The following is a 14,074-nucleotide window of genomic DNA, read 5'->3' as shown; positions in this document are numbered from 1 at the left end:
GGCCACAGCTGGAGTACTGTGTCCAGTTCTGGGCACCGGACATTGAGAGGGTCCAGAGGAGGGCCAACCTCATGATCCAGGGGCAGCAGGGCAGACCCTACAATGAGAGGCTATGGGACCTGAACCTGTTCAGCCTTCACAAGAGAAGGCTGAGGGGGGACCTGGTGACCATCTATAAACCAGAAGGGTTTGGGGGAGACCTTGTTTCCCCTAGCGCCCCCCCAGGATAACAAGGAATAACGGCCACAAGTTGTTGGAGAGTAGGTTTAGATTAGACATCTGTAAGAACTACTTCACAGTTAGGGCGGCTAGGATCTGGAACCAACTTCCAAGGGAAATGGTGCTGGCTCCTACCCTGGGGGTCTTTAAGAAGCGGCTTGATGCCTACCTGGCTGGGGTCATTTGAGCCCAGTTTCCCTCCTGCCCAGGCACGGGGTCGGACTTGAAGATCTACACGGTCCCTTCCGACCCTACTTCTATGATTCTGTGATTCTATGATAAAACCTGTAAAGCATTCTGAGTTACATTTTACAGAAAACACACTATCAAAAGTGACACTGTTGTAGCACAGGTATCTGTAGATGCTTCTACATGTGAGATCTGATGATTCTCACAACTAAAGAATCAATTTTCATCAGATTTTTGGACTACGGTTTGTTATAAATGTGAAACTAATGTAAATTCAAATGGAGTTATTACAAACAAGCAGAAGTCCCAATAGAAGATACAAAGATCTTTAGCTTAATTCCCTTTCATGTACCTCAGTGTATATGAGGTACAACTATACTAAAATCAGTAAAGCGACACTAGCATAAATCTGATGTAAGAAAAAGATATATTCTAACTAACCATGAAAGCTAACTGATAAATACAATAGAGATCACAAACACCTGCAGCATCTTATAGCATAAAGGGTCTGATCATGTTTAAACTAGGAAAGACTAATGCATTTCTAAAAACGTTTTTGTGATGCCATGAGCTATTCTTCAATTTTCAAACCAAGATATTCAACTTCCTTATGAAACTCTTAATGTAAATTTATAATAAAGGAAGTGAGTTGTTACTTAAATCATGATAAATAGACCCCATGCTAATGCACTTACTATTTTCTTTCTTTTTCTAATGTCTAATAGAGAAGAAAATCGCGTTACTCGGACCTTGACTTTGAAGTAAGTCTGACTGAATTATTCCTACTTATTAAAACTGTTTTAATAAAAAGAAAATGTGAACTGTTAGTGTTAATGTATTTTAAACCACCTGATATAGTACATATTATTAGGATAACTTAATTGGGTGCTACATAGAACACGATAGATACTTAATTAAGATTACTTTGGTGTGAGTTGCTTGTAAAACGTTCTCAGATCAAATCTTTGCATAGTACTAATGAGTCATTGTGGCTTCTGTTCTTAAATTCCTGCACCATTTAAGTTTAGTCTGTTTTTCCTTTTTATAAATCTGTTAATTTTTGGTGGTGGTTAATGTTGATTTTCTTTTTGAAAAAGACTGTCTCTGTTATGGTAAGTAAGAGGTAGTGTCCTAGACAATCTGCTTCATTTAACAGTATCTCTTCATTTGGGGTTTTTCTGGCTACTGGGCTTTTAAGATTTTACAGTCTCCTGCTCTGTGAAATTTGAGTTTTTCTAGGATTTCTCAGTTTGGAACCCCAAATTTGAGAGGCAGACACTTTGTAAAAGGCAGGACAGATTTGCATCTTAACTAAATCAGAGCTGTACAGTTTGAGCTTAAGCTCCAGTTTATGAAAGCTCTTGCTGTAGATCTCTACTTCAAATCATTTATGAAGTTGAAATCTATCCTGCCTTCTGCCTGACTTCAGACTAACACAGCTAACTACTTCTTCAAAAACATTGTAGTCATTTATGAAAAAAAATAGCTTTGGCTGTTAGCTACTCCATTTTATGCAGGCACAAGCACTGTGGAAGTCTTTCAGTTTCCTGTTTATTTGGGCTTGGCTCTAAGTAACTATATTCACTAGTCAAAGCAATACAGCATACAACGTTCAGCAGAATATTAATGATTTATGGATTTTAAGTTTTGCATAAACTGTGTGGTCATGCATGTTAATAGTCTGATATAATTCATTATGCGTTTCTCCAATGAAACTGAACTCTCATATTGTTTGCATAGAGCACCAGTCAGTCAAGGCCAAATTTTGACAACCAGAGAGCACAATATAGCAACCATAACTTTTAAAAAATTATATGTTTTCAGAGACAAACACAAGAGTGGATTTTTCTTTTTATGTTGAGAGGCATATCTTGCATCAGAGTTAAGAATCTGGCTTCCATTTATTGCTTATGGGTTGCAAGAGCTTTATTAATACTATTATTATCGCCTTTAGTAGATGGTATGGCTTGCTCTTGAGTTATATGTTGTGTGAAATTTGAAGCATAAAATATGAACGTGACAACTAAACCAAAAAGATTTGCAGGATGAATACCTTTAACATTTAAACACTCTAAAGCACAGACCATATTGGGTACCATAGTGCCTCCATAAAACTTAATTCAATGAAAGAGATAATTATTTTAGGCATTTTTTTCAGGACCCAATCATTAATGTAGAGCAGAGTCTTTTCACTTAGAATGAGAGAGAGCCTTTGCGTCACATGAAAAAAACCCAGCTCCACAAGTTAAAGTCATTTCTGTGTAATTATAGAATTTTCTAAGAATTTACTAATAACTCTATTGTCTAGCCTGTAGTAAAATTATTTTCAGTTTGGGTCCAATAAAATTGGTATTTCAGATCTTTTTTTAAACGGTCTTAGTAACAGGAGAACAGAATTCAAATCCCTATAAAACTCTCATTTTAAGCATAAGACATAGTTCAGCCACGTTACTAGTGGCTGTGCTTTCACATTGGGTGACTATATAGAATCTAGACAGGCCCAGGTCAACAGCCCAGATCATTAGCACTTGGAGGCATTGTGGTATCTGAAGTAATTCATCTCACTGGTTAATTTTGCCCTGTGGCAGTGCCTTGAGGGGGAAAATATGAATGCCCTGAGGGGACGCATATGAACAGGTACAAAAAAGGTCTCTCTAATAAATCAATTTAAATTCCATTTTGGAAAACAACACTAAAATCATAATTGCACTGTTATTCCATGGTGTCACTGCAGGGAAGAGTTAGGGTTGTTTGAATTTTAAAATGCATTTTCAGATCTTAACTTGTTTGGATTCCTTTGAAGTTTAACATTACCTCTAAACATGTTGCGTTTGTAATGCTTGTTTTGTGGATAATTACTCTTACATGCCCCAGACTGGCTCTCAAATTTAACACAATTTAATACAATTTTCCTTCAGGAAATATACATATATTCACACAAAAAAAGGAAAAAAAGGAAAAGAGTATCAGTTAAGTTCCTAAGGAGATATATATATATATATATGTATATATATAGATATGTATATGTATATGTATCTATATATATAGATATCTATATATATCTATATGTATAGATATATAGATATATCTATACATATAGATATATATAGATATATATATACATACACACACATACAAAGGAGGAAGAAAAATATATATTAGTAACAAAGTCTAGGTGAAAAGTAATTCTAAAATTAAATAAAAGCAGTATGAACAAAAAAGAAATCTGAATTACACAATTCCATTTAGAAGGTCAGCAATTCAGTGCATTTCTCTCTGAGAACATTCTCTATGGCAACAGGTATTAAAGCATCCTTCCTACCAGTCAATTGAGCACAAACAGGGACAATATTGTTTACATTCTGTTCTCTAGTGTCATCTATCCTGTTATACATTTTCAACTGACTCACAAAGTGCATGCTACACCTTTTCCTTGTGTTTGGTTAGCAGCTACTGCAATACTTATAATGTTTATACACACACACACATTTATATATCTCTGATGTTGCTTTGAGCTAGGCTGTATACTAGGGGTGTGTGAAACGGGCCATATTTGATTCGGATTCAGCCCAAATCAGAGACAGTGATTCAATTCTTTGCTTCAGATCACTGTCCCAATTTGATTTGTCCAAATCTGAATCTGAAGATTCGATGCTGATTTGGAGAATCAGTGATTCGGCCATTCCAGCTTTAAAACAGCTTTGCATGTTTTTTCTACATACCTCAAGGTACCAGGCATGGCTCATGAACGCTGCAATGCTGAGGCGGATAGAGCATCCCACAGGAGCGCAGGGGGGTGGGGAGGCCGCATGCTTGGCAGCGAAGCCAGAAGTGGACCAGAAATACTTCCAGTCCACTTCTGGATCCACCAAGCAGCACACGGTGGGCCCCTCTGCACCCCCCCCGGCTTGGCATTTGGCCACGGGGGGACCCTAGGAGCCCCAGACCCAGAAGGCACCAGTTGCCGATCCAGGAAAGCGCGAGAGGCACCCCACCCCACCCCCCCGCATGCTCCCTGGTGGACCCGGAAGTGGACCGGAAGTGCTTCTGGTCCACTTATGGGTCTGCTGCTGAGTGTACTGGGGAGCCCCCCACACTCCTGTGGGACGCTCCATCCACCCCAGCATCGCAGCATTCACAAGCCACCTGGTACCTTGAGGTATAGAAAAAACATTTAAAGCTGTGTCTATGTCAGAATCGCCAAATCTTTCTGAATCTCTCTGAATCACTTTGGAGGGTTCCGATTTGATTCAGATTTGGAGATTCAGCCACCAAATCAGGCCGAATCTCCACAGGATTGAATCAGGGACCAAAGCTTCATATAGCCCTACTGTATACCCACAGAGGGAGACTCATTTAATAGAATAGAATAGAATAGAATAATTTTAATTTGAATCATAATTTAGTGTAGGACATGTTGAAGGTTGTTTTGTATCACACTGTAATTTGCTAATGTGACATGCATGTCAAAAAGCCCATTAGCACAGCTGAGTTTCATACATAATATTTAAATGCCCTGGCAAACCGAGACCCCAGGACTGGGGGGAGGGGCTCCCTGATCTCAGGCCTCCAAAACCTTGTGACTAAAAACTGCATGAACAGTTTTTAATAGTCCTAAGCACTGGGATTTTAGCATAAGAGAGCCTATCCCCAATATCAAGGTCCAAGTACCCTAAGAAGCACACATGCAGTCCCACACACGTGCACACACGGGAGCTGCCAGGCATAAAGATCTGCAAGTGCTGGGCAGGAGGAGTTAATTGGCTCTTTGTTCTTGGCAAGTTCAAAGCTGCACACCCCACAACTAGAGCTGCTGGGCCCTTGACTTTGAACGTGCAGACTCACATGTGGGATAGCCTCATATACAGGTCTGCTAGGTGCATGGCTTTGAACCTGTTGATCAGAGGGAGCCAGTTGACTCTCCTCAAATAGCACCTGCAAACCCGTGCATATGACAAACCCATGCAGGGCTGCACCATGGCTGACTTCCAACTTACAGGTGCATGCCGAGCCTGGGATTGCAATACTAGGTTTCACACATGCTGGCAAGTTGAAAGGGCACCATAGGAAGGGTGGCTTTGGGGTCCAATCCCCCATGCCAGGCTCTGTGAACAGCCATACATCATTGGGGTTTGGTCCCTCATCCCAATAACCATGCATCCTGTCATGAATGTGTAGCATAGCAGGACCTGTGATTGTTGGGATCCAGGATCAGATCCCATTGTACCATTAAATTAATAGAATTAACCATTAAATTAATCATTAGAATAGCTATTAGGTTGCTTAGAGCTTCATTATGAGATGAATCTGACCTCTGCCCATAACCAGGATCAGAGGTAATATTAAACCTTTTTTGCTATCCCTGCTCCTAGAACCTGCCTTGAGTCAGATCTTCACATTGGGCACTCTGTGTCTTGTATTTCCATGGTGAACAGTTTAACATTTGGTAGCACAGCTGGTTCTTAGAACTATGATTATAACACAGACTAGAACATAAGAGTTTTATTTTGCAGGAGGAAAATGTCACTTTCATTGCCACTATGCTTTGATAGTTTATACAGAGCAATGCAATCTTTTTGACTCTTGAAATCTTCCTAATGACCAATCACAGGATTAGCTCTACTACAAAAGATTGATTTAAGATACCATATATGTACCTCTAACTCAATGCAGTTCAATGGTTTCCTATACACAAACTAGAACTAATAGTAATAAGTACAGCTAACTGTCCCCCTAGTACATAAAAGTACAGCTAGTTCTATGTTTTAGACTTCTTAAAGCCTCCCCTCATCCTAACACTTCACCCCTTTCTATCCTGCATTTTTCCAGTCTTTCATCAGTAATTTTCTACCATAATTTATATATGCAGTCTATTTTATCACAGGAAAGCAATAAGAAATAGAATATAACAAACATGGCCAGTTTTTATTATGTGTAGTCTAGAATTATGTTTCTTCCTATCTTTCTCCTAAAGTTGAAATTATTACTGGCTCAGCCAGAATTTATATTTAGGACTCTAGCTGCATCATACTTCTTACCTATAAGATTCACATACTATTTATTTTTATGACCAACCATAGCCAGTCTGCCTTAGGGAATCAAGGGCAGAATACTCTCCATAAAAATGTTGCAGTTTTCCTGTATTTACACTCCATCTTTATAAACAAAAATCACACAGAACAGGTTTGATAGTCATAAATCCCTGTTCAAAACTCCAGATGGGCTTTTGCATGATACTTCATTACAATCACAAAATATATCTGGTTCCTGAAAATGTTTCTATAGCAAGTATATGAAGAATGCTTATGAACCATCAAGAATATGGCCTTTTAAAAACCATTCACTAGGTCTTTTTTACATTTATACATACTACTAGTTAACAAACTAATCTTAAATGTTGCTGTCAATAGAGCATAGGGGGACAATTAATAAACCCTCCCTGAAGAAAAAAATAACAGACATTTATTTGCATCCAGTGTTGTATGAAATGGCCCCCTTGCCACATGTTCAATATTCAGGGATTGTCCACTGTAAGGAAAGTTAAAAAGTCCATCCATGGCCTTATTGATCTTAAGGAAATGTGGCTTTCCATCCTTAATACTGGAAAGACCCACAATGTTATGGAAGCATGATATACTTCAATTATAGAAGACTAAAGCATTTCCTTTGCACTTTTTAGGTATTGCCCACTGCACTTTGAAGTCATCTTTCTTTGTGGCAGTGGGCAGACTTCACACATAAGTTGAACATTAGAAAACGTGTTATTTGAGGTAGGCATTGGGCAAGAATCTGCAATAGAATATTTGTTCCCGAGGAAAGAGTTTGAGTTAAATCACTTTTTTTACAAAAAGGAAGATTTAATTAAATGAATAGGAAAGGAGGCTAAGAAATCAAGGACACCTTCTGAGAGAGCACTGTAGATGATCTAGGAGCTGGGGTGTACAAAATAAAGCATTCTGATCTTCTGAAATAATACTCCTGATACATCACTAACTGTGAATCTTTCCTGATAAACATAGCAGAGATTTCCATCCAGTGGCAATGTGTAGGGGGTTCACACGCACCCCCTCAGAGAGCTGGTGCACCCCCAGACCAGCTGTGCTCCCCACTTAGGCGACGAGCAGGGGGAAAGGCGGGAGCACCAGTGCCCCACCTGCAAGTGTCGGCCAGGGAATGGGAGCACTGGATGTAGCGCTGTGGCCACTTCCGGGAGCACCATGGTCACTTCCTGGTCAGCGAGATTGGCCACGGGTTGACACCCCCACCCCCCCCACCTACCCCCACTCAGCGAGATTGGCCGCGGGGCCCTCCCCAGTCCCTGACTGGTCACTGGGGGGGGGGGGGGCACGTCCCCCCAACTATCCATGTTTCCATCCTAAGAGCAAAGCCAAAAATATGAGTATTGTTCCTTCCCAATTATTATTATAGTCACCATTTTACAAGATTTAGAAAGCACCTACAAAGCGCATGAAATAAAAACAGAAACACCGTAACTAATGATACCCAAGAGATGCTGTCTGTGTCAGTTCAGTTCATGCAAAAAGAGCAAGATATTTATCTTTAGATTCTGAAAACCTGGATTCAAATCCATTTAAAATTAAAAAGTGACGTGACTTTAGTGGTCTCAATCTAGGAAGACACTTGTTTAAAAAAAATCTACCATCTCACTTAGAATGTTTAAAAGTCTCTATGAAACAAAATTAGCTACCAAAATAGCAGGCAGGATTCACATAAGAATGGGTTTCGTGCATCCCACGCATCACCTGAAATATGTCTGACTGTACACAGGACTATCTTTTTCTTTACTATCTTTATCTGTTTCATATGCACTTAGATTTGCTCAATGGAAATCTGAATGCCCAACTTTAAACTAGTCTAGTATAAGACTAGACATAATGACAATGGGAATAGAAAACTGAACCATGTTTATAAATAAGCCTACCCCATAGCTCATTTTATCAACTATTTTTCTTTGTTTTTTCATAATATCTTTCGATCATGTTTTTCACTAAACAATACCATATTTCACTGATTGTCTACATTTTACATTTACTTTCCCATCTGGGACCATGAGAACATTTAAAAATGGAGATTCCAAATTTAGTAATATATCTGCAACTTTTATGTAGTTCTTAGCAGTCTGCTTGACAGGGCAGTACTCAATTGTACTATTTTCATATGTATTTAATGTATTGAATCATAGAATATTAGGTTTGAAAGTGAACTCAGGGGTATTTTATGCAATCTCCTGCACGGACACAGGATGTGCTATTACTAAACCATCCCAGACACCTGCTTATTCAGCCTTTTTTTGAAAACTTCCAAGTAAGGATATTCCATAACTTCCCTAAGCAGTTTATTCCTTGGTCCTATGGATCTTACAGTTAGGAAAGGGGTATTGTTTTTTCTTTCACTGTGATTTAATTTAAATTGCTTCTATTTAAACTCAGTACTTTGTGTCATGCTCTCTGTCACAAACAACAACACGACAACAGTTATTACCCTTTTCTCCCTCTTCCTCAATTTCATTTCAGTTAAATTACTTCTGATTTACTAGGACCCCATATTTCCCAAGTACTTCACAAACATTACACAGTAAAACCTAACAGCAGAACAGCATCCTCTAGTAGGTGGGCAAATAAATATAAGTAGATATGGGTCATGCTTCATTCAGCAGCATCAGGTTATATCAGTGCAAGGAATAGCCTGTGCATTTTTGGTCACATGGGATTCAGCTCATATTTTGATAGGCTCTAACTGTTTTTATCAGTTGCAAGTAATCTCAGAATGCATTAAAAGATCATCATCTTAATCCTTCATATTTTAACAGACTATGCAGCAATCTGGCAGGGTAACTTGTGTACCAATATACATGATAATTAATAGCACTACTACATCTAGCTATTATAGGACCCTAGCTGGACCATACTTTTCAACTCTGTCTCATGTCATAGTATGTCACTGATTGTAATCCCAAAGTATCCATGTTCCATGCCAGTTTGGTGTTAGTTTGTTTTTACTGATAAAAGCTTTAGAAACATATTTATATCAGAATTAAGAATCATAGTTTCATAGTTTCTAGGATCAGAAGGGACCTGAACAGATCGTCAAGTCCGTCCCCCTGCCCTGGGCAGGAACGAGTGCTGGGATCATAATACCCCAGCCAGATATGTATCCAACCTCCTCTTGAAGACCCCTAAGGTAGGGGAGAACACCACTTCGCTTGGGAGCCCATTCCAGAGCCTGGCAGCCCTAACCATAAAGTAATGTCTCCTGATATCAAGCCTGAACCTGCTCTCAGTCAATTTGTGGCTCTTATTCCTTGTTGTTCCAGGTGGTGCCCGGGGGAACAAAGCCTCACCTATTTTCCCCTGGTCCCCCCTGGTGAGTTTATAGATGGCCACCAGATCCCCTCTCTGTCTTTTCTTGTGGAGGCTAAATAGTCTATCTTCAAGGGCCTGGCCATAAAACTGAAATTATAAAAAGGTTCTTTTCTAAAGAATTCCACTGTGTTTTAATTTTCCTGAATAAACAGTGAGGTTTTTTGCCTTATTTTATGTCTTGTTCCACAATTTGGTCTTTGTTTGGTAGAGAGTAATGAGCTGGAATGAAGAGGGCATAACTCAAATATTTTAAGTAGGCTGTGAGGCAAATAGGAAGGCGAAAGAGCTAGAAATCAAGAGTTGCTGGATCCCAGTACTGTGCTCAGGTCACCTTTCCAGACTGTGATGGATCAAAAGGATTTTTGGAAATACATTTGGAGGCACCAAACCGGGGAAGCAAAAACAAAGAAAACCCTGGGAGGGGAGAGAAACTAAATAAAAACAAGCAAAAGCAAAGAAACCAAATGAGAAAAATAAAGCAACAAAAAAAAAAAAAACTATGGAGAGAAAATTAGATAGAAACAGTAAAAAAGGTCATGAAGGGAAAAAAAAAACCTAATCCTGTCTGAGGGAAAAGGACCACCTGCTTTTTCCATCTTGCAGAGGGAAGTGGGTGGAAGAAGAGAATGCAGCTTCTGTGGCTTTTTTCTCCATCCTCCCACTCTTAAGGAAGGCTTTGTGCAGAGACACCGCAATGCAGACTTGGATGGGAGTGAAGGGAGGTGCCAGGTCATCTCCTCTGAAGATCCTTCTCCTTCCCGTTTTCAGTGCAGGCAGCTGGTATACATTAATATATCAGAAAGTATATTAACTTACCCTGTTTTCTACTTACCTGTTTTCAGGGGGATGGGGGACTTCAGCCATGGATGTGGTTGAGGAAATGTAGATAAAGCAAGGAAGTATATAAAGAAGAATTACGTAGGGCATTTAAAGGAAGAAAGCAACAATGGAGAAAAAATAGACAGTGTTGTTTATTCTCATCATGCTAAACATATTGATTGTTCTTTACAAACACCGAGATGGATAGGGAACTAGAGAGAAAGGAATAAAGCTGGCCATGAAAATACAAAGAAACAGAAGAGATCCACTGCTTTATGTGGATTGTATTAATTATTTTACAACAATAACATCTAAAGAATTTCTCTGGCAGACAACCTGCAGAAAGTATTTAAATTCCCATCCCACCTGCTTCTCTTCAGGAATAGTGTAACAAACTGAGTAAGGCATTTACATTATTTACATTTACTATTTAACAAATACTTAGGTAAACGATTCGGACAAATATCAAAAAGCATTCAGTACTTTCTAATCTGTGGTTAAAAACCTCCCAACTGGAGACATGGGTTTCACAAACTTATACTAATTCCTGGTCTAAGGCCATTTTTTTTAACCTGCAAAATCTGTTTTATTCTCACTATAATAGCTTTTTACTTTAGTCAAATAATCTGAGAGGTAGACCCTTGCCTTTTTTAAATTCTGTGTATATGGAATTTGCTATATATTCCTTGCTGACCATAGAAGTAATATCTTCAAAAAATGTCCATCAAGTTGCTTAAGTGAGACCTCTTTCATAAATTTAGGTCATCTATTGCCAGCTAAATTATGTTGCACAAGGAATTTCTCACAGAATCCTTCAAAATTGTTTCCCTTGCTCTCCATACAACTCATGTTAACTTAATCGGTCTGTAATTACTAGCTATATCTCATGTCCCTACTGTGAATAATGTTGCCAATTTCCAGACCTTGGTAGTCTGATCTATCATCCAACAACTCCTCAAGTCCCAGAGTAGCAGTGGTGGGAAAAACATGATTGTTATATTGCATGGGTAAAATTGCATGGCTAACAGAGTAGGTAGGTGCCCTTCATGCCATTTATAAATGCTAGAAATGGAAGATAAAACAATTAAAATTTCATATGGCTATACTATTATTTCAGGGCCAGCTACTACCAGTCTGTATTAAGTAGTGCTGACCTTAACTCCATGCAGTGACTACTACTTGCTTTTAGTGAGAGAACAAATGCAGGCATAATAAGAGTATAAAGGCTCCCTTAAGTGTAGGGACTACAGCTATGAATAGTGCTTATATAAGCCACAAAAAAAAGAAGCAGTGTCCATGTACACATGTGGTATCTGAGCTGTTCCACATACAAGTGTGTCACATATATTTCTTGGAGGTGGATGGAGTTATTTTTTCACTTTTAACAACACAAATCCATTATTTGCATGTAAACCTTGATATCACAAAATAAAAAATCAGCTCTTTCACTACTTTATTGAAATAAAATTGCAGGGTTTGCTACATTTTAAGACTGCCTACTAAACCAGGGGTAGCATCTTTCTGAAAACAGTTAAAACTCTATTTATTCTAACAGTGTCATGGGTTACATTGTCTGCTGGTGTTAATTTGGCACTGTTCAATTGAGGTCAGTGGAACTGCACCAGTTTTCAGCAGCAGTGAATGTGGCCCATAGCTCAGACAGATGCAGTGCTAATTACAGGCTCACACAGCAGATCATTCCAGGCTCTTGGAATACAAACCCAATGTACTGCTGAAAATCTTCCCTCCAAAGCACAATTGAAATGTTATTTAAACTTCATTTTGTGAATGTATGAATGACTTGAAGGCATTTGATTGGAAAGATAACATTTGAGACCCTTAGGATTATTCAGAGATGACAATATACATTAGCGAATCAAGCCTTCCATAACATCAAAGTTATGATTTTTGTCCCCACCAACGTTTTCAAAAAAATTATGCCTATAAGCTGCATTCGCACCCTATTGTCCCTTCATGTTGAAATTAAAATATTAACTTCAACACTGAAGGCATTTCTAGAAACCAATTTTAACTTGTGAGTGACTAAGATCTTCCAGAGAGACTGCCATCAATCACATTCATAATACATCTGCACTAGCACAAAAGGGAGCATCTCCTGCTTTCAGCAATTTGATAACAGCAAGGATAAAAAAACCCAAAAATGTTGTATACGGGCATTACATTAAACAGAGCAGGTAGGAGGTTGAGAGCAATTCATTTCCATTTATTGAGTCTATAGGGGAAATACAGTACTCCCAAATTTACTTTATTATATTGGGGAAAATAATGGTGCTTTAAAAAATGCCCAGATTCAACTACAAAGATTAAGCAATTGCATTCTATTTTACAGAAGGTCATGCATACAAGGAAGAGGCATATGGAATTGTTTCAGGAGTTAAATCAGAAGTTTCAGACTCTGGACAGATTTCGGGATGTACCAAAATCAGGAAGTATGGTGAGTATTATGTTGCATTTTTATATGGCTGACAAATAACTGAACTGATAGGAGCACATTTAAAATTAGTTTTCATCTACCAGATCCAAAAGATTTATGGCCTTATATTGTGAGCCACTCAAATGTTGATTGGTGTTAGTGCTAGCTCAGCTTGAGGATTCAAAGGTAAGAATGCCTATTCCAGGCTACCCTCTTGCTCCACCTCCTCCCAGAGCTCCCCCAGTCCCCTTGCCCCTGGCACTCTCCCCTGTCCCTTGGGGTCGTACCTCCCCCCCCCGCCTTTCCCTGCTCCCCAGGGCTCCCTTTTGCCCACTTTTGGCTGCCCATGTTGACTACCCCAGGTAGCAGGCAGAGAAGGGTTAACCTGCCTACCCAGTCCCTACCTCCCCCCCACACTAGGCTGCCACTTTTCTCTGAGCTGAGCCCACCCAGAGAGCAGCAGGCTGGCTGCAGTAGCCAGGCAGGCTTGTTATCCCTCCCCTAGGGCAGACAGCATGGGCAACCACAAGTAAGCTGGGGGGGGGGAGTAGTGAGCAGGGATCTGGGGCATGGAGAGGGCAGTGGGGGCAGTGGGTTTGATCCAAGTCAGTGGTGGGTGTGTTTACACTAAGGTGTAGGCTTGAGTGGCTACCCCTTAATATAGCAGGAGCTGAGTAAAACAGATTAGAGGGACATCAAATCCTGCCCTGGGATGAGCCACTTAACATGTGCTCAGAACTAGTTTCAGGTGCTAATGTGCAGACAGTGAAGGTGTTAAGAGCTCCAGGAGCCACCCCAATTTACCATGTAACACAAAGAAAGTGTCTGAATGGTTTAATGTGTCCAGTGAGGGGGGGTGTTAGTTGTGTTTTTTCTCTCTTTTTTTTTGTAATAGTCAAATGAGTATTATATCATTTGTAAAAGTATCTTCAGCTAAATTCACTCACAGTTAACACACTCTGTGAAGTACACAGTGTCCCTGTAGGACTGTCTCTTGTCTGCAAGAGATCTATAAATATTTACCATTTGA

The 14,074-nt window shown here is 39.5% G+C and overlaps 1 protein-coding gene across 1 annotated transcript in view; it reads left to right on the top strand.

Annotated features, from left to right (window-relative positions):
- The window catches only part of ADGRB3 (adhesion G protein-coupled receptor B3), a 738,716-nt gene that overhangs the window by 722,429 nt on the left and 2,213 nt on the right, over positions 1-14,074 (top strand). Inside the window, exons 29-30 of the mRNA XM_006016642.3 lie at positions 1,134-1,169; positions 12,961-13,065. Of these exons, the coding sequence (XP_006016704.1) occupies positions 1,134-1,169; positions 12,961-13,065 (141 nt within the window). The remainder of the gene's footprint in view (positions 1-1,133; positions 1,170-12,960; positions 13,066-14,074) is intronic.

This window comes from Alligator sinensis, unplaced genomic scaffold (assembly GCF_000455745.1).
Source record: "Alligator sinensis unplaced genomic scaffold, ASM45574v1 scaffold499_1, whole genome shotgun sequence".
Taxonomy (NCBI): Eukaryota; Metazoa; Chordata; order Crocodylia; family Alligatoridae; genus Alligator; species Alligator sinensis.
The sequence above is the reverse complement of the archived record's forward strand: the minus strand, read 5'-3'. Positions and strand labels throughout refer to the sequence as shown.